The following is a 14,192-nucleotide window of genomic DNA, read 5'->3' as shown; positions in this document are numbered from 1 at the left end:
TGCAGGTGACCAGCCAAACATTAAAGCGCAATTTGCAGCGATAGCCGGTTTTCATAATGTAATCGGAGCGATCGACTGCACACATATTGCTATAAAGGCGCCATCTGAAGATTTTGCATATGTGAATCGGAAACATTTTCATTCAATAAATGTGCAGATTATATGTGATGCACAAATACGCCTAACAAATATTGTGGCAAGGTGGCCTGGGTCAACCCATGATTCATTTTTCCTCACAAACAGCATGGTTGGGATGAGACTCCAAGCTGGCAGGGTGCGCGATGGGTGGCTACTTGGCAAGTTATGCATTTAAATGTATGGTTCTATCTAAAAGTTTAATGTTTGTGTGTGTAATTATTCAACTGCCCATCAGGAGACAGTGGTTATCCACTAAAGACGTGGCTGTTAACCCCCCTCACCAACCCACAAACTGACCGAGAGCGCAGATACAATGATGCCCATTCTCGCACTCGGTCAGTTGTGGAGCGGGCGATTGGGCAGCTGAAAAGTCGGTGGCGCTGCCTTGACAGGACCGGGGGGATGCTGTTATACCGCCCTGACAAGGTTTGCCGCATCATACTGGCCTGTGGAGTGCTGCACAATGTTGCACACAGGCATGGCATACACCTTGGTGAGGTGGGGGCACCGCTAGATGACCCTGACCCAGGACCAGTATATGTGCAGCACAATCAACAAGCCATTCAGGCCCGTCAACGTGTAATTGCGACAATATAAATGGTACTCAGACAAAAAGTTTATTTTTTGACCAATTCTTTTAATGAATGGCTTATTTCTGTAAGTGCGTCAGTGACATTTTTTAAGTGACTGTTCATTTCTTCAATGGCCCTAACAATTTGTTGCTGTGACTCCAGAACAGCATGAGTCAAGACGCGACCAGATGGACGGGGTTCAGCACTGGGGGGAGCATTAGAGACACCGGAGACGCTGGACTGAATGGGCTCTGGCTGCTCGGGTGGTGCGGACTCTGAGTGCATGCCAGTGGACGTTTCTGCTGTTGTTCCTGCAGTTCCTAAGTCCAAATAAACACAGGCACATGTTAACTGTATTTGAGTCTGTTCCTTATTAACCACATCAACTCTGGGGACCCACCGGTGGGTCCAATATTGCATATGCCTAATTCTCAAAAAATCAAAATAACAGCTGAAGTGGTTAATGGGTACATTACTACATTGCATTTTAAAATTAAATGGTGGCTGGTAGGCTATGTATCAAAGTTAAGGAAATAAATTTTAAATTAGTCACCTTGCTGGCAGTCCTGTAGTATATCCGAGTCTCCCACATCAACGGATACGATTCCAGAGATTAACGTGTCTCCTACAATAGACGCAACTCTCTGATCAAAGGGTGTGAGTTCATCTGCCCCTGTACCACCGCCTGTTCTGCCCACACTTTGTCGGTGCGCAGCAGTTCTCCGCTTAACTTCCACCTTTATGTCAGACCATTTCTTCTTCAGTTCATTTACGGTGCGACTCTCAGATCCCACCACGTTGACGGCATCAGACAAACTCTCACACTCTTTTTTCTTTCTTTTATTATTAATTCCAGAGGACAAAGTTCCAAATAAAATATTTTTTCTTGTTTCTACCTCTGTTAGTAGGACCTCTAATTCATTTTTAGTGAAATTTCGTTTCTTGCTTGCTTTAGCCATGTTCTAGCAGGTTTCTTTTGCCAAATTAGACTAATTACCATATTTAAATTAATTTAATTGAGGGAGGAGACAGGGTGTGGGGTTGTGCTCGTGCATGTGCGCTCAATTTCGCGTTAATTGGGATGTACAAAGAAAATGTATGTGGAATGCTGCTTACGCAGAGATTAATACATCTGATTTTTTTTGTGCGTACGCACATTTACAGCTTTGACCGTAAGCAATGTTTTAGTATGAATTCAACGCAAGTCTTTGTACATGAGGCCCCAGGTGTTGTCACAAATGAAGACCAGGAGTCAGAGATGAGTTCAATTAATAATAATTATTTTACTGAAGAAAATAGTTTGCAATTTCATCAGCAGAAGTCAGCTTCAATACTCTCGACGGAGTTCGTAGGCCGCACCCATACAACTCAAAATCAACCACAGTTATACCCTGACAGAGGATACTAATTGCTTCAATACATAAGTCAACAAAATTCTGATTGGTTCCAAAACCTAGATAAACTCTCCAAAGATGTATATCTGATACACTGGACACTGGCAGTTCCTTGTACAGACAGATACTAACACACATACACAGAGAACTTATCTAAAATTCAAGGCTTTCTACCACTGGCGAGTGTCTTATCATTACGGTTGGATACACACACATAATATGTGGACATTAATCTTGAGGAAAAGAAATACAGGGTAGAACAGGATTCTTTAATATCTCATAAGCGCACATAAGGTTACACATTTCACTCTTGCCATAACTTGATTAATAGTCAAACAATAAATCATGTAATAATATAATTAATATCAGTATGAAAGATATGGCAACTCGGCATCCACACCTTCAAGTGTGTCAATAATGCAAAATGACAGTTAAAGGCAGTTCATCACTGAATTCAGGGATGTCATCATCTCAGTTCAGTTTAAATAGTATCTGTGCAATCATTTGCAATCAAGTCAACGATATCGCTGTAAATGAAGTGACCACAACTACGCAAGCCAGAGGCAACAGCGGCAAGGAACCAAAACTCCATCGGTGATAGAATGGAGAAAAAACCTTGGGAGAAACAAGGCTCAGTCAGGGGGCCAGTTCTCCTCTGATCAGACGAAACCGGTAGTTCAATTCCGGGCTGCAGCAAAGTCAGATTAGCAGAAGAATCATCTGTTTCCTGTTGTCTTGTCCCGGTGGTCATCTGAGACAAGGTCTTTAGAGGGGATCTGTATCTGGGTCTCTAGTTGTCCTGGTCTCCGCTGTCTTTCAGGGCTGTAGAGGTCCTTTCTAGGTGCTGATCCACCATCTGGTCTGGATACGTACTGGATCTAGGTGACTGCAGTGACCCTCTGACTTGGATACAGACTGGATCTGGTGGCTACGATGACCTCGGAATAAGAGAGAAACAGACTAATATTAGCGTAGATGCCATTCTTCTAATGATGTAGCAAGTACATAGGGTGTTATGGGAAGTGTTCCCAGTTCCGGTTTACCTAATTAATGCAGCCTAAAAATCCTTTAACGGATTTGGATATTAGAAGCATATTAGTGTGTTATGTGTAAACCAGGTTAAAGAGATGGGTCTTTAATCTAGATTTAAACTGCAAGAATGTGTCTGCCTCCCGAACAATGTTAGGTAGGTTATTCCAGAGTTTAGGCGCCAAATAGGAAAAGGATCTGCCGCCCGCCGTTGATTTTGATATTCTATATTATCAAATTGCCTGATTTTTGAGAACGCAGCGGACATGGGGGATTATTTAGATATATAATATAAATTAGATATAAAAAAAGCTCTTCAGAAAACTACGGGTGACGTCATGGACACTATATGTCCATGTTTTTATACAGTTTATGGCTGCTACACGAATGTGAACAAATCAGGGCCCAGTACAGTACCAGAGTAAACATGAGTTTGCCCATAAGTGTGTCAACGCAACAGGAGAAACTGTTCGTAAAGGAACATGAGGTTTCCAATAGTATCTAAACAACAACCCCTTTTAATCACCTTTTTTAAGGGCCCAATAACCAATATCCCTTAAAAGGCATAGAGGAGCCTACCACTCTTGATATTCAGATTGTTTTATTTTTCTTAAGACCAGATTCTCAAAAACTTTAACATTTTTGTTTGATTGTTTAAAATACAAATGTATAATAACCAGTACTTCATCGTGTTTTAAATTTTTTATTCTATATTTTATTTTACTATTTAAAATTTCTATGTTCATGTCATGTTTAAAAAATAGTTTATTAACATTATTTATGCAATTCTGCCTTTTCTGTGCATTTTTTGCAGTTTAAAATGGCACCACATATCTAAATTGATCAGTAGAAACGTGTTTTCTTTCATTTGTTAATTAAATTACTCCACAAGTGTTGTATAACTACTAAAGACAGGATTGAAAAACAAAACAGTTGCACAATCTGGCAAAATCACGGTGCAGAATCCTCACCCTGCCATGGGATTGGTCGAAAACTAACATCGTCGCTCAGAGATTGGATAGCAGAACTGTCAATAACAAAGGCGCTTTCCCATCCGGGTCAGATCGGAAGCGACTCTGTTACACTTTCAGCTGGCCAGTTTGCCATGCTGCTCTCAGCGCACCTTTAACCTGCGGATACATGAAACATACGGATTACCGGACACACACGCACGCAAGGGCTCGTTTGCTGTCGTTTCAGACACTGATCTGACCGTTTCCAAGCTTTTTTTTAGTGTTTAGTGAAGGAAATTTGGGGATAAGATGGCGGATGTGGCCCCAGCCGGCGTGGAGAAGAGTCTGGATGACTTCTTCGCTAAGCGCGACAAGAAGAAAAAGAAGGAGAAGGGCAAGGGAAAGGAGCAGGCGACAAGTGGAGCCACAATGGCGGTGAAAAAGACGAAACGGGAGAAGGAGAAGTCGACGAAGAGTGAGAATCAAGACGCGCAGATGGAAAAGGTAATGCTTGGTCAAACAACACACACGGGCTGTATCACAAAACCTAGTTGGCTGCCTATCTAGACAGCGTTTGTAGATACATATGATATGGCGCGTGAACGTAAATGCGCAGTTTCGTCTAAGCAGGCACTCGGTTTTGTGACGAGCAAATAACAACTCTAATAAGAGGTTAAATGTATCTTTTGTCTATTTAAAGAGAAAGTTATGGTGATATAATTGTTCTGTAGTTTCCTCTGTTTATATTTCTGACAGCTGTTACTTTAAACATTAAAATCAAATTGTCATAATTTACTAACCCTCAGATTTAAATCTGCCTGGCTTTTTTTCCTCTTAAACAATCAGATTTTTGGCAGGACTTTAGGTATTGACAGCCTATGTCGTTATTTACTTTTATTGCATCTTTTCTGCCTAACACGTCATATGTGAATGGAGCAACATAAGGGTGTGTAAACGAAGACAGATTTGTGTGTGTATATATATATATATATATACACACACACACACACACAAATCTGCCATCGTTTACACACCCTTATGTTGCTCCATTCACATATATAATTTAACCCCTTAAATAGAAGTACATTTTGATTCTGTATGAAGTGACATTTATACTGACATTCATTGCACGGGGAATCAATCTTTCAGAAGGGCTTTTAGAACTGCAACAATAACGGTGTCCTTAAACGCTGCCATATGCTTGTTTCTCTTTAGAGAAAAAGAACAAACAAAAAAAACACATGCTTGTTTCTCTTGGCAGAGAGTACAGAATAGCTACATGCTTGTGAACATCAGGTCACTTTAATTAAATTCTACATTTTGTATGTTGTGATGCATATTGTGAAATTTAGTAAAACAGTTGTGCTGTGTCCCAATTTGCCTGCTTATGCTGTTCCCTTAAAGTGTGTATTCTTTTTGTGAAGAAAATCTGCATACTTTTGAGTGTGTAGCAGGAGAGTTGGTATATTTTAACTTTATTATTACCATTTCATTTTTGCATATGTTTTATTTTATTAATACTATTGTTTTAAATTGACCTTGTAATGCATAATACAAACTGGGCCTTCCATTTAAAACACCAGATTTCTCTCTGGTGACCTGTTTTTATACAGTCTCTACTGTTGACACATGCAGGACTTCTCCAAACATTTAGTCTGTTTAACTTGGTCCCTTCATCTGCCTCACCCAAATCTCAAAATTGAATCTGCAACCAATAGCCAGAACCAAATCACTTTCCTACAAGAGAGCTGTCAATCTTGTTTTGTAAAGATTTCCCCCCCCCCTTTTTTATTTATTTATTTTTTTAGAGCTGAAACAACGAATCGATTTAATCGATTAAAATCGATTATTAAAATAGTTGTCAACTAATTTAGTCATCGATTCGTTGCTAAATAACTTTTATTTGCCGTAAGCGGCTCATTTTGTGCATATTTCAAATCTGCGGTGACCAAAGTGTGGCAGTAATGAGCCACCGGAGGTTTTACTCAGCCAGTACAACAGGAGAAGTAGAGAATAGCCAATAGCTGGCCTCGTTTTGTCACGTGCTTCCCGAACAGCGTCTCTGCAGCATTCAGCAGGATGTGGGAGTATTACTTTGAGCCTTCAAAAAAGAAGAGTAACCTGTAAACTCTGCACTACGGAACTGTTTAAGGGGACGTTCACATATCGCGTCTTTTGCGCGCTCAAGTTCGTTATTTCCAACACCGCATCGAGTTAAAACATTTCAACTTTTCAGAATGCAGCAAGCGCACCGCGGGTCATGTGACAAGAACTAACCAATCAGCTTCATCCTTTCCCGTAACAACGTTAAAAACTCAGTCAAGATGAAAGGAACAGCTGATCATAGTTGTATATGGATTTCCATTTTGAAATAAATTTAGTAGCAGAGCCACTGCAAGCGATTTTTTGAGCTGCAAATCCATTTATCCTTTGCTGAAATTTCCGCGTCTTCAATGAGAGAGCACGTCATGGTTGCTTAGCAAAGGCAGACGCCTCAGGGGCGCTTCTGCACGAGCGCTTTGGAAAGGAGGAGAAAGTGGCGCGCCTAGCGTTTTCCATGCGTTTTTAGGCGCGATATGTGAACGGCCCCTAAGACTTTCATTTGTGCAGATTCTCCAGTACAATGTTGTTTGCAAATGTTTAGTCGTAAAAGCTGATAACATTGCTTTTTAACAGTTAACATTTAAAGCTTTACAAACATGTTCTGTGATCAGTTTGTCGTTTACCAGTTCAAAATTCAGTCGTGCAGCCTAATTATGACTGAATGAGAGAGATAAATGTTTAAAGATATTTGAAATACACTTTTTTTCTAAGTATTCACTGCTCTTTTTCACACAGCAGGTTTTTTGTGTGTGTCCAATTTTTTTTTCTGGACAACCTTCTGATGGATTTTACTTTAAATTGTGAGTTCCATTCAGGTTTCATGCCATTGGCACTTTTTTCGAAGGATTGTTTACAATTTCACAGCAAAAGCTATAAAGCTGTTTTCCAGAAAATAATAAAATACAATGCACTGCAATTTTATTCTGTTTTATCCTTATTCTTCGTGAAAATATGTTCTGAAAGATTCCTTAATAAGCTTTGTCCGGGATGTTAAACTACTTTAGGAGCTCTAAGGACTGCCATGGTGAAAACATTTGATATCTCCTTGTGAAATTTGCTAGAGTATGGGTCAGTGTTTTGATTGCAGAAGAGTTCGACAAAGGATTACGAACACAATAAAACAACTCCAGGTATATTTTTAATGAGGATATGACACTGCAAAATGGTTAAAATCTCTTAAAAATCTATGCTGAAGGATAAAGACCATTTATTAATAATTTACTTGGGGAAAAAATGGAAAAACCTAAATATAAGCACATAAATCGATTAATCGTAAAAATAATCGACAGATTAATCGATTATCAAAATAATCGTTAGTTGCAGCCCTATATTTTTTACAAAAGAGAACATTATTTCCTACAGAGCCCGGGACGTCACTTGTAGGAGAAAAAAAATCAATCTGTGGCGACGGTTTTGCAATCCGTCCCCTCAGTTTATAAACCGTACTCACGAATTCATAAACTGTTCCCTCGGTTTAACAAATCGTGCCCACGAATTTCCAATCCGTGCACTCAGATTTTGTAAACTGTACCCTCGGTTTTTGAATCCGTACCCACAGATTCATAATCCGTGCGCACGCTTTCGCAATCCGTTCTCTTGGATTTGTAAACCGTACTCACGGATTTATGCAGCAAGCTCCTACGTGTTAACATACAGTTTTATTGAATATTATTATGTGGAATAGGTTAAAAGCAAAGTGTCTTAAAGGTCCCGTTTTTCGCGCTTTTTTGAAGCTTTGTGTTTACAGTGTGCAATATAACGTGTTCATGTTTTGCGTGTAAAAAAACAGTATTTTTCACATAATTCACCTATCTGTATACCACGGTTTTCACTGTCACAAAAATGGGCTGATGACTTCCTTGTTCAATAAAGTCCCTCCTTCAGAAATACGTAACGAGTTCTGATTGGGCCAGCGGTTCCTGTGTTGTGATTCGACAACAGCTTAGAGAAGGCTGACCTCCTGGTAACGCGATTGGACTAGTTTTGAGAAGCAAGTGGGCAGGAGCATGTGCTGGAGATGTACTTATAATCACAGGAGCGTTTTTACTGACGAGATGCGCATGAAAATCGCGTTCGTTTTTTTGCACAGCCCTAACATCTAGTTAACAAAGGTAAACAGCGTTGCCCTTTGTGTAATAAGTTACAGAAACTGTTAAACGCACCAACTTAAATAATAAAATACACTTACTGGTTATGGTTCATAAACAAAGCCTTCTCCAGACAAAGAGGGAACTGCTCCCTCTTTCAAGGATAATCTTTTTGCGAATCCGGCATTAAACTGATTGAGATTGAGGATTGTCCTCAGCAAAATGTGCTGCACATAGTTTTACATGTGGATTATAATTTTCGGGAACCGAGTTAAACATAAATTGTAACCATTAATGTCCAAGTACAGCATCCCTAGGAAGCCCAAACAAAGATGATTGGACTCCGAGATGAAAATAACAGCGTTTCAACGACATGGCAAACACAAACGCTGCTCTTCCTTCTTCTCTGTCGGAGCGCAACAAGACCACGCCCCCCTTTTTGTGAATTCATGTGGGCGGAGGTTAGTCAAAAAACTGTTTTAGTGACGTCATTACTTCAGGAACTAGTGGGATGTAGTCCAAACGGGTCGTTTTTTGTAGGCGAATTCTGTTAAATAAAATATCTCTCTTGGCATTGAACTTTGAGCTTTAGAATTTTACAGATATTATTTATACTCTAACAACAACAATACACACTAACTAAAGTTTAAAACATGGGATCACGAAGAAGGGGACCTTTAAGTGATTCTCTATCAAGTGTAGTACAAGGTGGAATACAAAGATTTAATAAGAAAGATGTGCATCAAAATCTTGTTTAATTTGTGATAATCTTATAATAGCACTTGATTATTATTGTACAATAAACCTGCCATTGTGACTGACTCTGGAGTAATTTTTTCCTCTTTTGTAAGTTGTTTTGGATAAAAGATTCTTATGCATAACCTGTATAATAATGATAAAAATAGTTATTTTTATAATTTTAATTTGTAGGCTAAATAAATGAGTACAAGACAGTAAAAATGTTTGTCATAAAATAATTCATGAATTGCTTTATTTTAAATTCGTTTTGGAAATGCTTGTGTACAATTCTTTCTTAACATGAAGACTTATTTTTGTGATTTTATTATACTAAGCTCCACCCCACCCCACCTGCCGGAGTTAGATGCATGTTTCACTGTTAATGTTATTATTAAATAATTAAGCCAAAAATAACATTGCATTCAGTTAGAGAGAAAAGGAATGAAAACATAACCGGCATATTATGTTTTGTATTGCTTTTTACCCTTATTTTCTTATTCTTTTAGCGTTTTTTTTTTTTTTTTTTGAAAAATAATGTTTAATAAACAAAGGAATCTGCTGGTGGGGGCGGAGCCACAAATTCGTGTCAGTTTACAAATCCGTGGGAACGGATTGCGAAAGCGTGCGCACGGATTATGAATTTGTGGGTATGGATTCAAAAACCGAGGGTACGGTTTATAAAATTAAAAAAAATTTTTTTAGGTCAATGTTTTATGAGTGACGATTGGTTTTGGGTTACAACAGTTTTATGGAAGAATAACTTGATTTGAGACGTATGAAGTGTTTTGGTAGTTTTATTGCATTTTGGATGTGAAATCAATGGCTGTGAAGGTTGGTTTGGAGAACTGTGGATAGAGTTTTGAAAAAGTGACAAGTATTGGGAAATGCATCCTAGTGATTGTTCAAAAAAAAAAAAACTAGAATAGGAATTGAGTTTGAAATCTCTCTCTCTCTCTCTCTATATATATATAATATATATATATATATATATATATATATATATATATATATATATATATATATATATATATATATATATATATATATATATATATATACATGCATACATACATACATACATACATACATACATACATATACATATATATATATTATATATATATATATATATAATAAATGATATCAATACTAAGATCTGTTAAGAAGTTGCATTGGAGACAACAATGCATTTGAATTAGTTGTTTAAGTCCAGAAAATCAAATGCTTTCAGCCTTCTCTGCTGTTAATTGCAGAGGTTTCATTTATAAATTACATTACATTTATTTATAAGTTACAATTATAATCAGTACACTTAGGAACCAAATGCTTTAACTGACTACATTGTAGTTCCAGAAATACGTAGCATAGACATGGTTCTTGTGCTGTCTAAAAATGTATTCTCTAAAATCTATATAAGTGTCACCTGTCTTTTTCTCGAAATGTCACTCCAGGAGGACGAGGAATGGAAGGACTTTGAGCAGAAGGAGGTGGACTACACTGGACTCAGACTCCAGGCCCTGCAGATGAGGTTGGCATCTAATGAATTTCATGCTACTGCTCATATATTTTTCTGTTTACGGTAGCGAGTTTGAACTCGTTTTTCTGCTAACATTTGTATATCTCAAAGCCCTCTGAATTCATGCATGTTACAGCACATCTCTATTGAAGCACTCAATTTCATGTTGGTCTGACTGTCTGACAGTGATGAGAAGGAAGAGGAAGAGTACGAGAAGGAGGAAGTGGGTGAGGATGGTGAGATCATACTGGTCACTGGCGATAAAGTCTCTGGACCCTGGAATAAATCGAGCGGCCCCCCTTCAGCTGCTCCGGGTGAGTCGGCAGCACTAATATAAATAGCCAACTGAGTGTAACACTAGTTGAGATTTAATTCTTAAACACTAATGTCTCATTTCTTATTAGAAGAGGAAGTTGAGGTACCTGAGCCCAAAGCACCTGGCGTGTATCGTCCCCCAGGGGCCCGGTTAACCTCTACTAAGAAGGGGCCGACTCAAGGTCCTCCGGAGATCTTCAGTGACGCCCAGTTCCCCTCTCTCCTCTCCACCGCCAGACACGTGGAGACTCGCAAGTAAGCCACTGAGCTCTTCTAAAAGTCTATACACTGTTCATTGCTTAAACAGATGTGCCTTTAGCTTCCTTCCTAGTTTTTCCTCATACACGGAGTATGTTAGGAATGCTGATGTGCTGCTATTTCCGCAGTATTTGTCAATTGTATTTGTAATACAAAGTAGTCTTTTGTTTACTAAAACTATTAACACGAAAAACCTTAAATGAACTGAACTAAATACTACAATAACTGAAGCTAAAACTGAAACAAAAACGAAGCTAAAAAGAAACATTGAAAAAACAAAAACTAATATTCATAAAAAAAGCAAATAACAAAATTACTAAAACCTAAACAGGAATCGGATTCAAAATAAAAATAAATGCTATAATATAGTATAAAAATGAAACCAATAACCAAACTGCCAAAATGTGCAGTATAACATGGATAGATCTGAAATGTTATTTTAGTGTCATCCTGTATTCAGGATTGTAAAACCTTTTTAATATGTTTAAAAAACGTACAATTATTTTTAGATTTTGAGTCTTGAAAATGTTTGGTTTAGGTGTCTTGTAGTAAACTACCATTTGAAACACTCGTTGCTGCATACTATTTGACATAATTGTGCTTTATTGCAATAAAAATAACAATATGCTGTATATAGCAGTGGTTTTCAACCAAGGGACTTGAAAACCTTAACAAACTTCCAATGGGGTCACAAAATGACTTAATTGATTATTATTTTTTTGTTTATTATATATATATATATATATATATATGCTAAAATGTGATGTTGTAACTTTGTTTCCCTCAACAATTATTGTTTTTATTGATCAACTACAGTTTTTTTAAACTTGTCGAATCATGAAATGAATTTGGTTTGTCCAGTTTAATACATTTTATTAACCTAGTTTGTGTTCGTAAAAAATTTAGCAACTTTGCATTTATTTAATTACAGCAGAAAAACTTCTGTTAATATTTTATCCTGTATGAGGGCGCCTTTGATTACTGTGCTGGACAGCAGAAGGCCTTTGGTTCATAATATAGTGTTCCTGTAGCTCAATTGGTAGAGCACTGCGCTATCAAGCGCAAGCTTGGGGGTTCGATTCCCCGGGAACACATGACAGGTAAAAATTGATAGCCTGAATGCACAGTAAGTCGCTTTGGATAAAAGCTTCTGCTAAATGCATAAATTTAATATAATATATACATACAGTTGTTGGTATTCCATTCTGAACATAACCAATCCTGCATACTGGTTGTTTTGGTGTTGTAGGGACAGAGAGATGGAGAAGACTTTCGAGGTGGTCAAGCATAAGAGCCGGGTGAGAGAAGGTGAAGGCCCGGGCTCCATGCAGCAACTACAGTTAGATAATCAATATGCCATCCTGGGGGACAAATAAAAGCTATCTCCCCCTCCCCCCCAAGCCTACCGCCAATGGTACAGTAAGACTCGCAGGGGGAAAGTGACCTGCAGCTGTCTGATGCAGTCCTGATTGAGCTGGAGACGCCTGTGCTCATTTACACACACACACACACACACACACACATGCACAGAACAATACACAAATATCCCAGTAGACCCTGTCAAGCAACACCCACAAATGAACATATTTTGACACATTTAGCCATCAAAATCCTCTCATACACACGTGGACACGACTGATAAAGGCACTCCCTTATCAACTGCATTCAAACGGGCTGCCGCAACAGGAACTGACTGAAATTTCAAATACTGCTTTATACGACACCGTTCACCAAGATGAATGACACCGCATCAAGGCACCAAATGTTTATTACGGTGGATTTCTTCATGGGGTTGGTTGGCTGGCAGAGCCACTGGACATCGGCCAACCCTGAGAAAATGAGAAAAGCCACTTTGAGGATGGAGTTCAAGACATTGGGTGAGAGTTAAACCAACCAACAAACAAACAAAAACTGTTGAGGGTTTTTTTTTTCTTTGCTACATCAGTATAGCTCCCAAACCATTGGATTTTTTTTTTTCTTCTTACATCGTGATGACCGAAAGCTGGGAATTTGGGACACTAGAGAGTGGAGACTACCTCAGTTACAAATCTGCGGTTACCATGTCGACCAGCTCCTGGGCTCTGATTGGCTGCAGGAATTAACATCAATCCAGCCAAAGAGGAGCGACTCAATGTTTCAACCTTAAACTTAATTCTTTTTTTTTTTTTCTCGCCATTTTGCAAGATCTGTCGACAAAGGTGTTAAGTCTTCAAATTTACATTTTTGAAGTGGCCTTACTGTGGGGAAAAAAAAAGATATGAAAGTGATGGGAGATATATATATTTAGAGAATGTGTTACAATAGTGTTTTGGATGACACTTCCTGGTTGTTTTGCCGGTAAAACCTGCTTGATGTGTTTCTTATCTCTCTGAGGAGTAAAAACCGCTTCCGTATCCCTCTGAGAATGTAGTTCTTCGCTAGTTTGTCAACATATTGCAAATAATGGATTTTCTCTAACAATGTCCCTTTAACCCTTTCATCCCTGTTCCTCTCCTCATTTTATTTGATTCCATGATGATTGATAAACCATTATTAAAGCTTAACCTTTCTAATCTCATATCATGTTTGTGGTTTGATGTGTATTTTTGTTAGCTGTGGTCTGTAGAAGGTGCTGCAGTCATTGCAATGAATAGTTTGTCCACGTCGAATGAGTTCCAGCTTCTGTAGATGAGGTAAAAGCTGACGTGAAGCCATTTTGCAGTGTTAAACTTTCCACATTTAGTTAGCAAATAACAATCCAGCTATTCTGACTGTACATTAAAACCCCTCAGACTCAACATGTTTTTCTTTTTACTGGACAAAAACTGCTGGGCTGGTTGCTCTTATTCCAGCAGTTGAGGGTAGTGTATTAAACTATGGTTTTGTGGAAAAACCTTTCCCTAATTTTTATGCCATATAATTGCAGTATATGATATATCAGTAAAATTTAGCCTAACACTTTGCATTCATTTGAATGACACTGTAAAATTTTCCCGATAGTGTCTGTCCATACAAGCGTTTTCCAGAAATATAACAATTAGTAATCAAAGTTTTCTCAATAGAAAAAATTTGAGGGGAAAAAAGAAACACTACTCTTCACGTTTTGTTTG

The 14,192-nt window shown here is 38.3% G+C and overlaps 1 protein-coding gene across 1 annotated transcript; it reads left to right on the top strand.

Moving 5' to 3' along the window:
• The first annotated feature begins 4,209 nt into the window (after positions 1-4,209).
• LOC132124223 (protein CDV3 homolog) lies at positions 4,210-13,660 on the top strand. Its single transcript, XM_059535141.1, has 5 exons — positions 4,210-4,590; positions 10,466-10,542; positions 10,717-10,844; positions 10,935-11,100; positions 12,353-13,660. Exons 1-5 carry the CDS (start codon positions 4,396-4,398, stop codon positions 12,477-12,479), a joined length of 693 nt encoding a protein of 230 aa, XP_059391124.1. The 5' UTR covers positions 4,210-4,395; the 3' UTR covers positions 12,480-13,660.
• The last annotated feature ends 532 nt before the right edge of the window (positions 13,661-14,192 follow it).

This window comes from Carassius carassius, chromosome 42 (genome assembly GCF_963082965.1).
Source record: "Carassius carassius chromosome 42, fCarCar2.1, whole genome shotgun sequence".
Classification (NCBI taxonomy): Eukaryota; Metazoa; Chordata; class Actinopteri; order Cypriniformes; family Cyprinidae; genus Carassius; species Carassius carassius.
The sequence above is the reverse complement of the archived record's forward strand: the minus strand, read 5'-3'. Positions and strand labels throughout refer to the sequence as shown.

What these genes read in the sequence shown, in the direction of transcription:
- LOC132124223 (XM_059535141.1), top strand. Translation starts at nt 4,396, where the DNA reads ATGGCGGATGTGGCCCCAGCCGGCGTGGAGAAGAGTCTGGATGACTTC. An exon ending in AAGACGCGCAGATGGAAAAG is followed by an intron (nt 4,591 to 10,465) that starts GTAATGCTTGGT and finishes ATGTCACTCCAG; the next exon opens with GAGGACGAGGAATGGAAGGA. An exon ending in CTCCAGGCCCTGCAGATGAG is followed by an intron (nt 10,543 to 10,716) that starts GTTGGCATCTAA and finishes ACTGTCTGACAG; the next exon opens with TGATGAGAAGGAAGAGGAAG.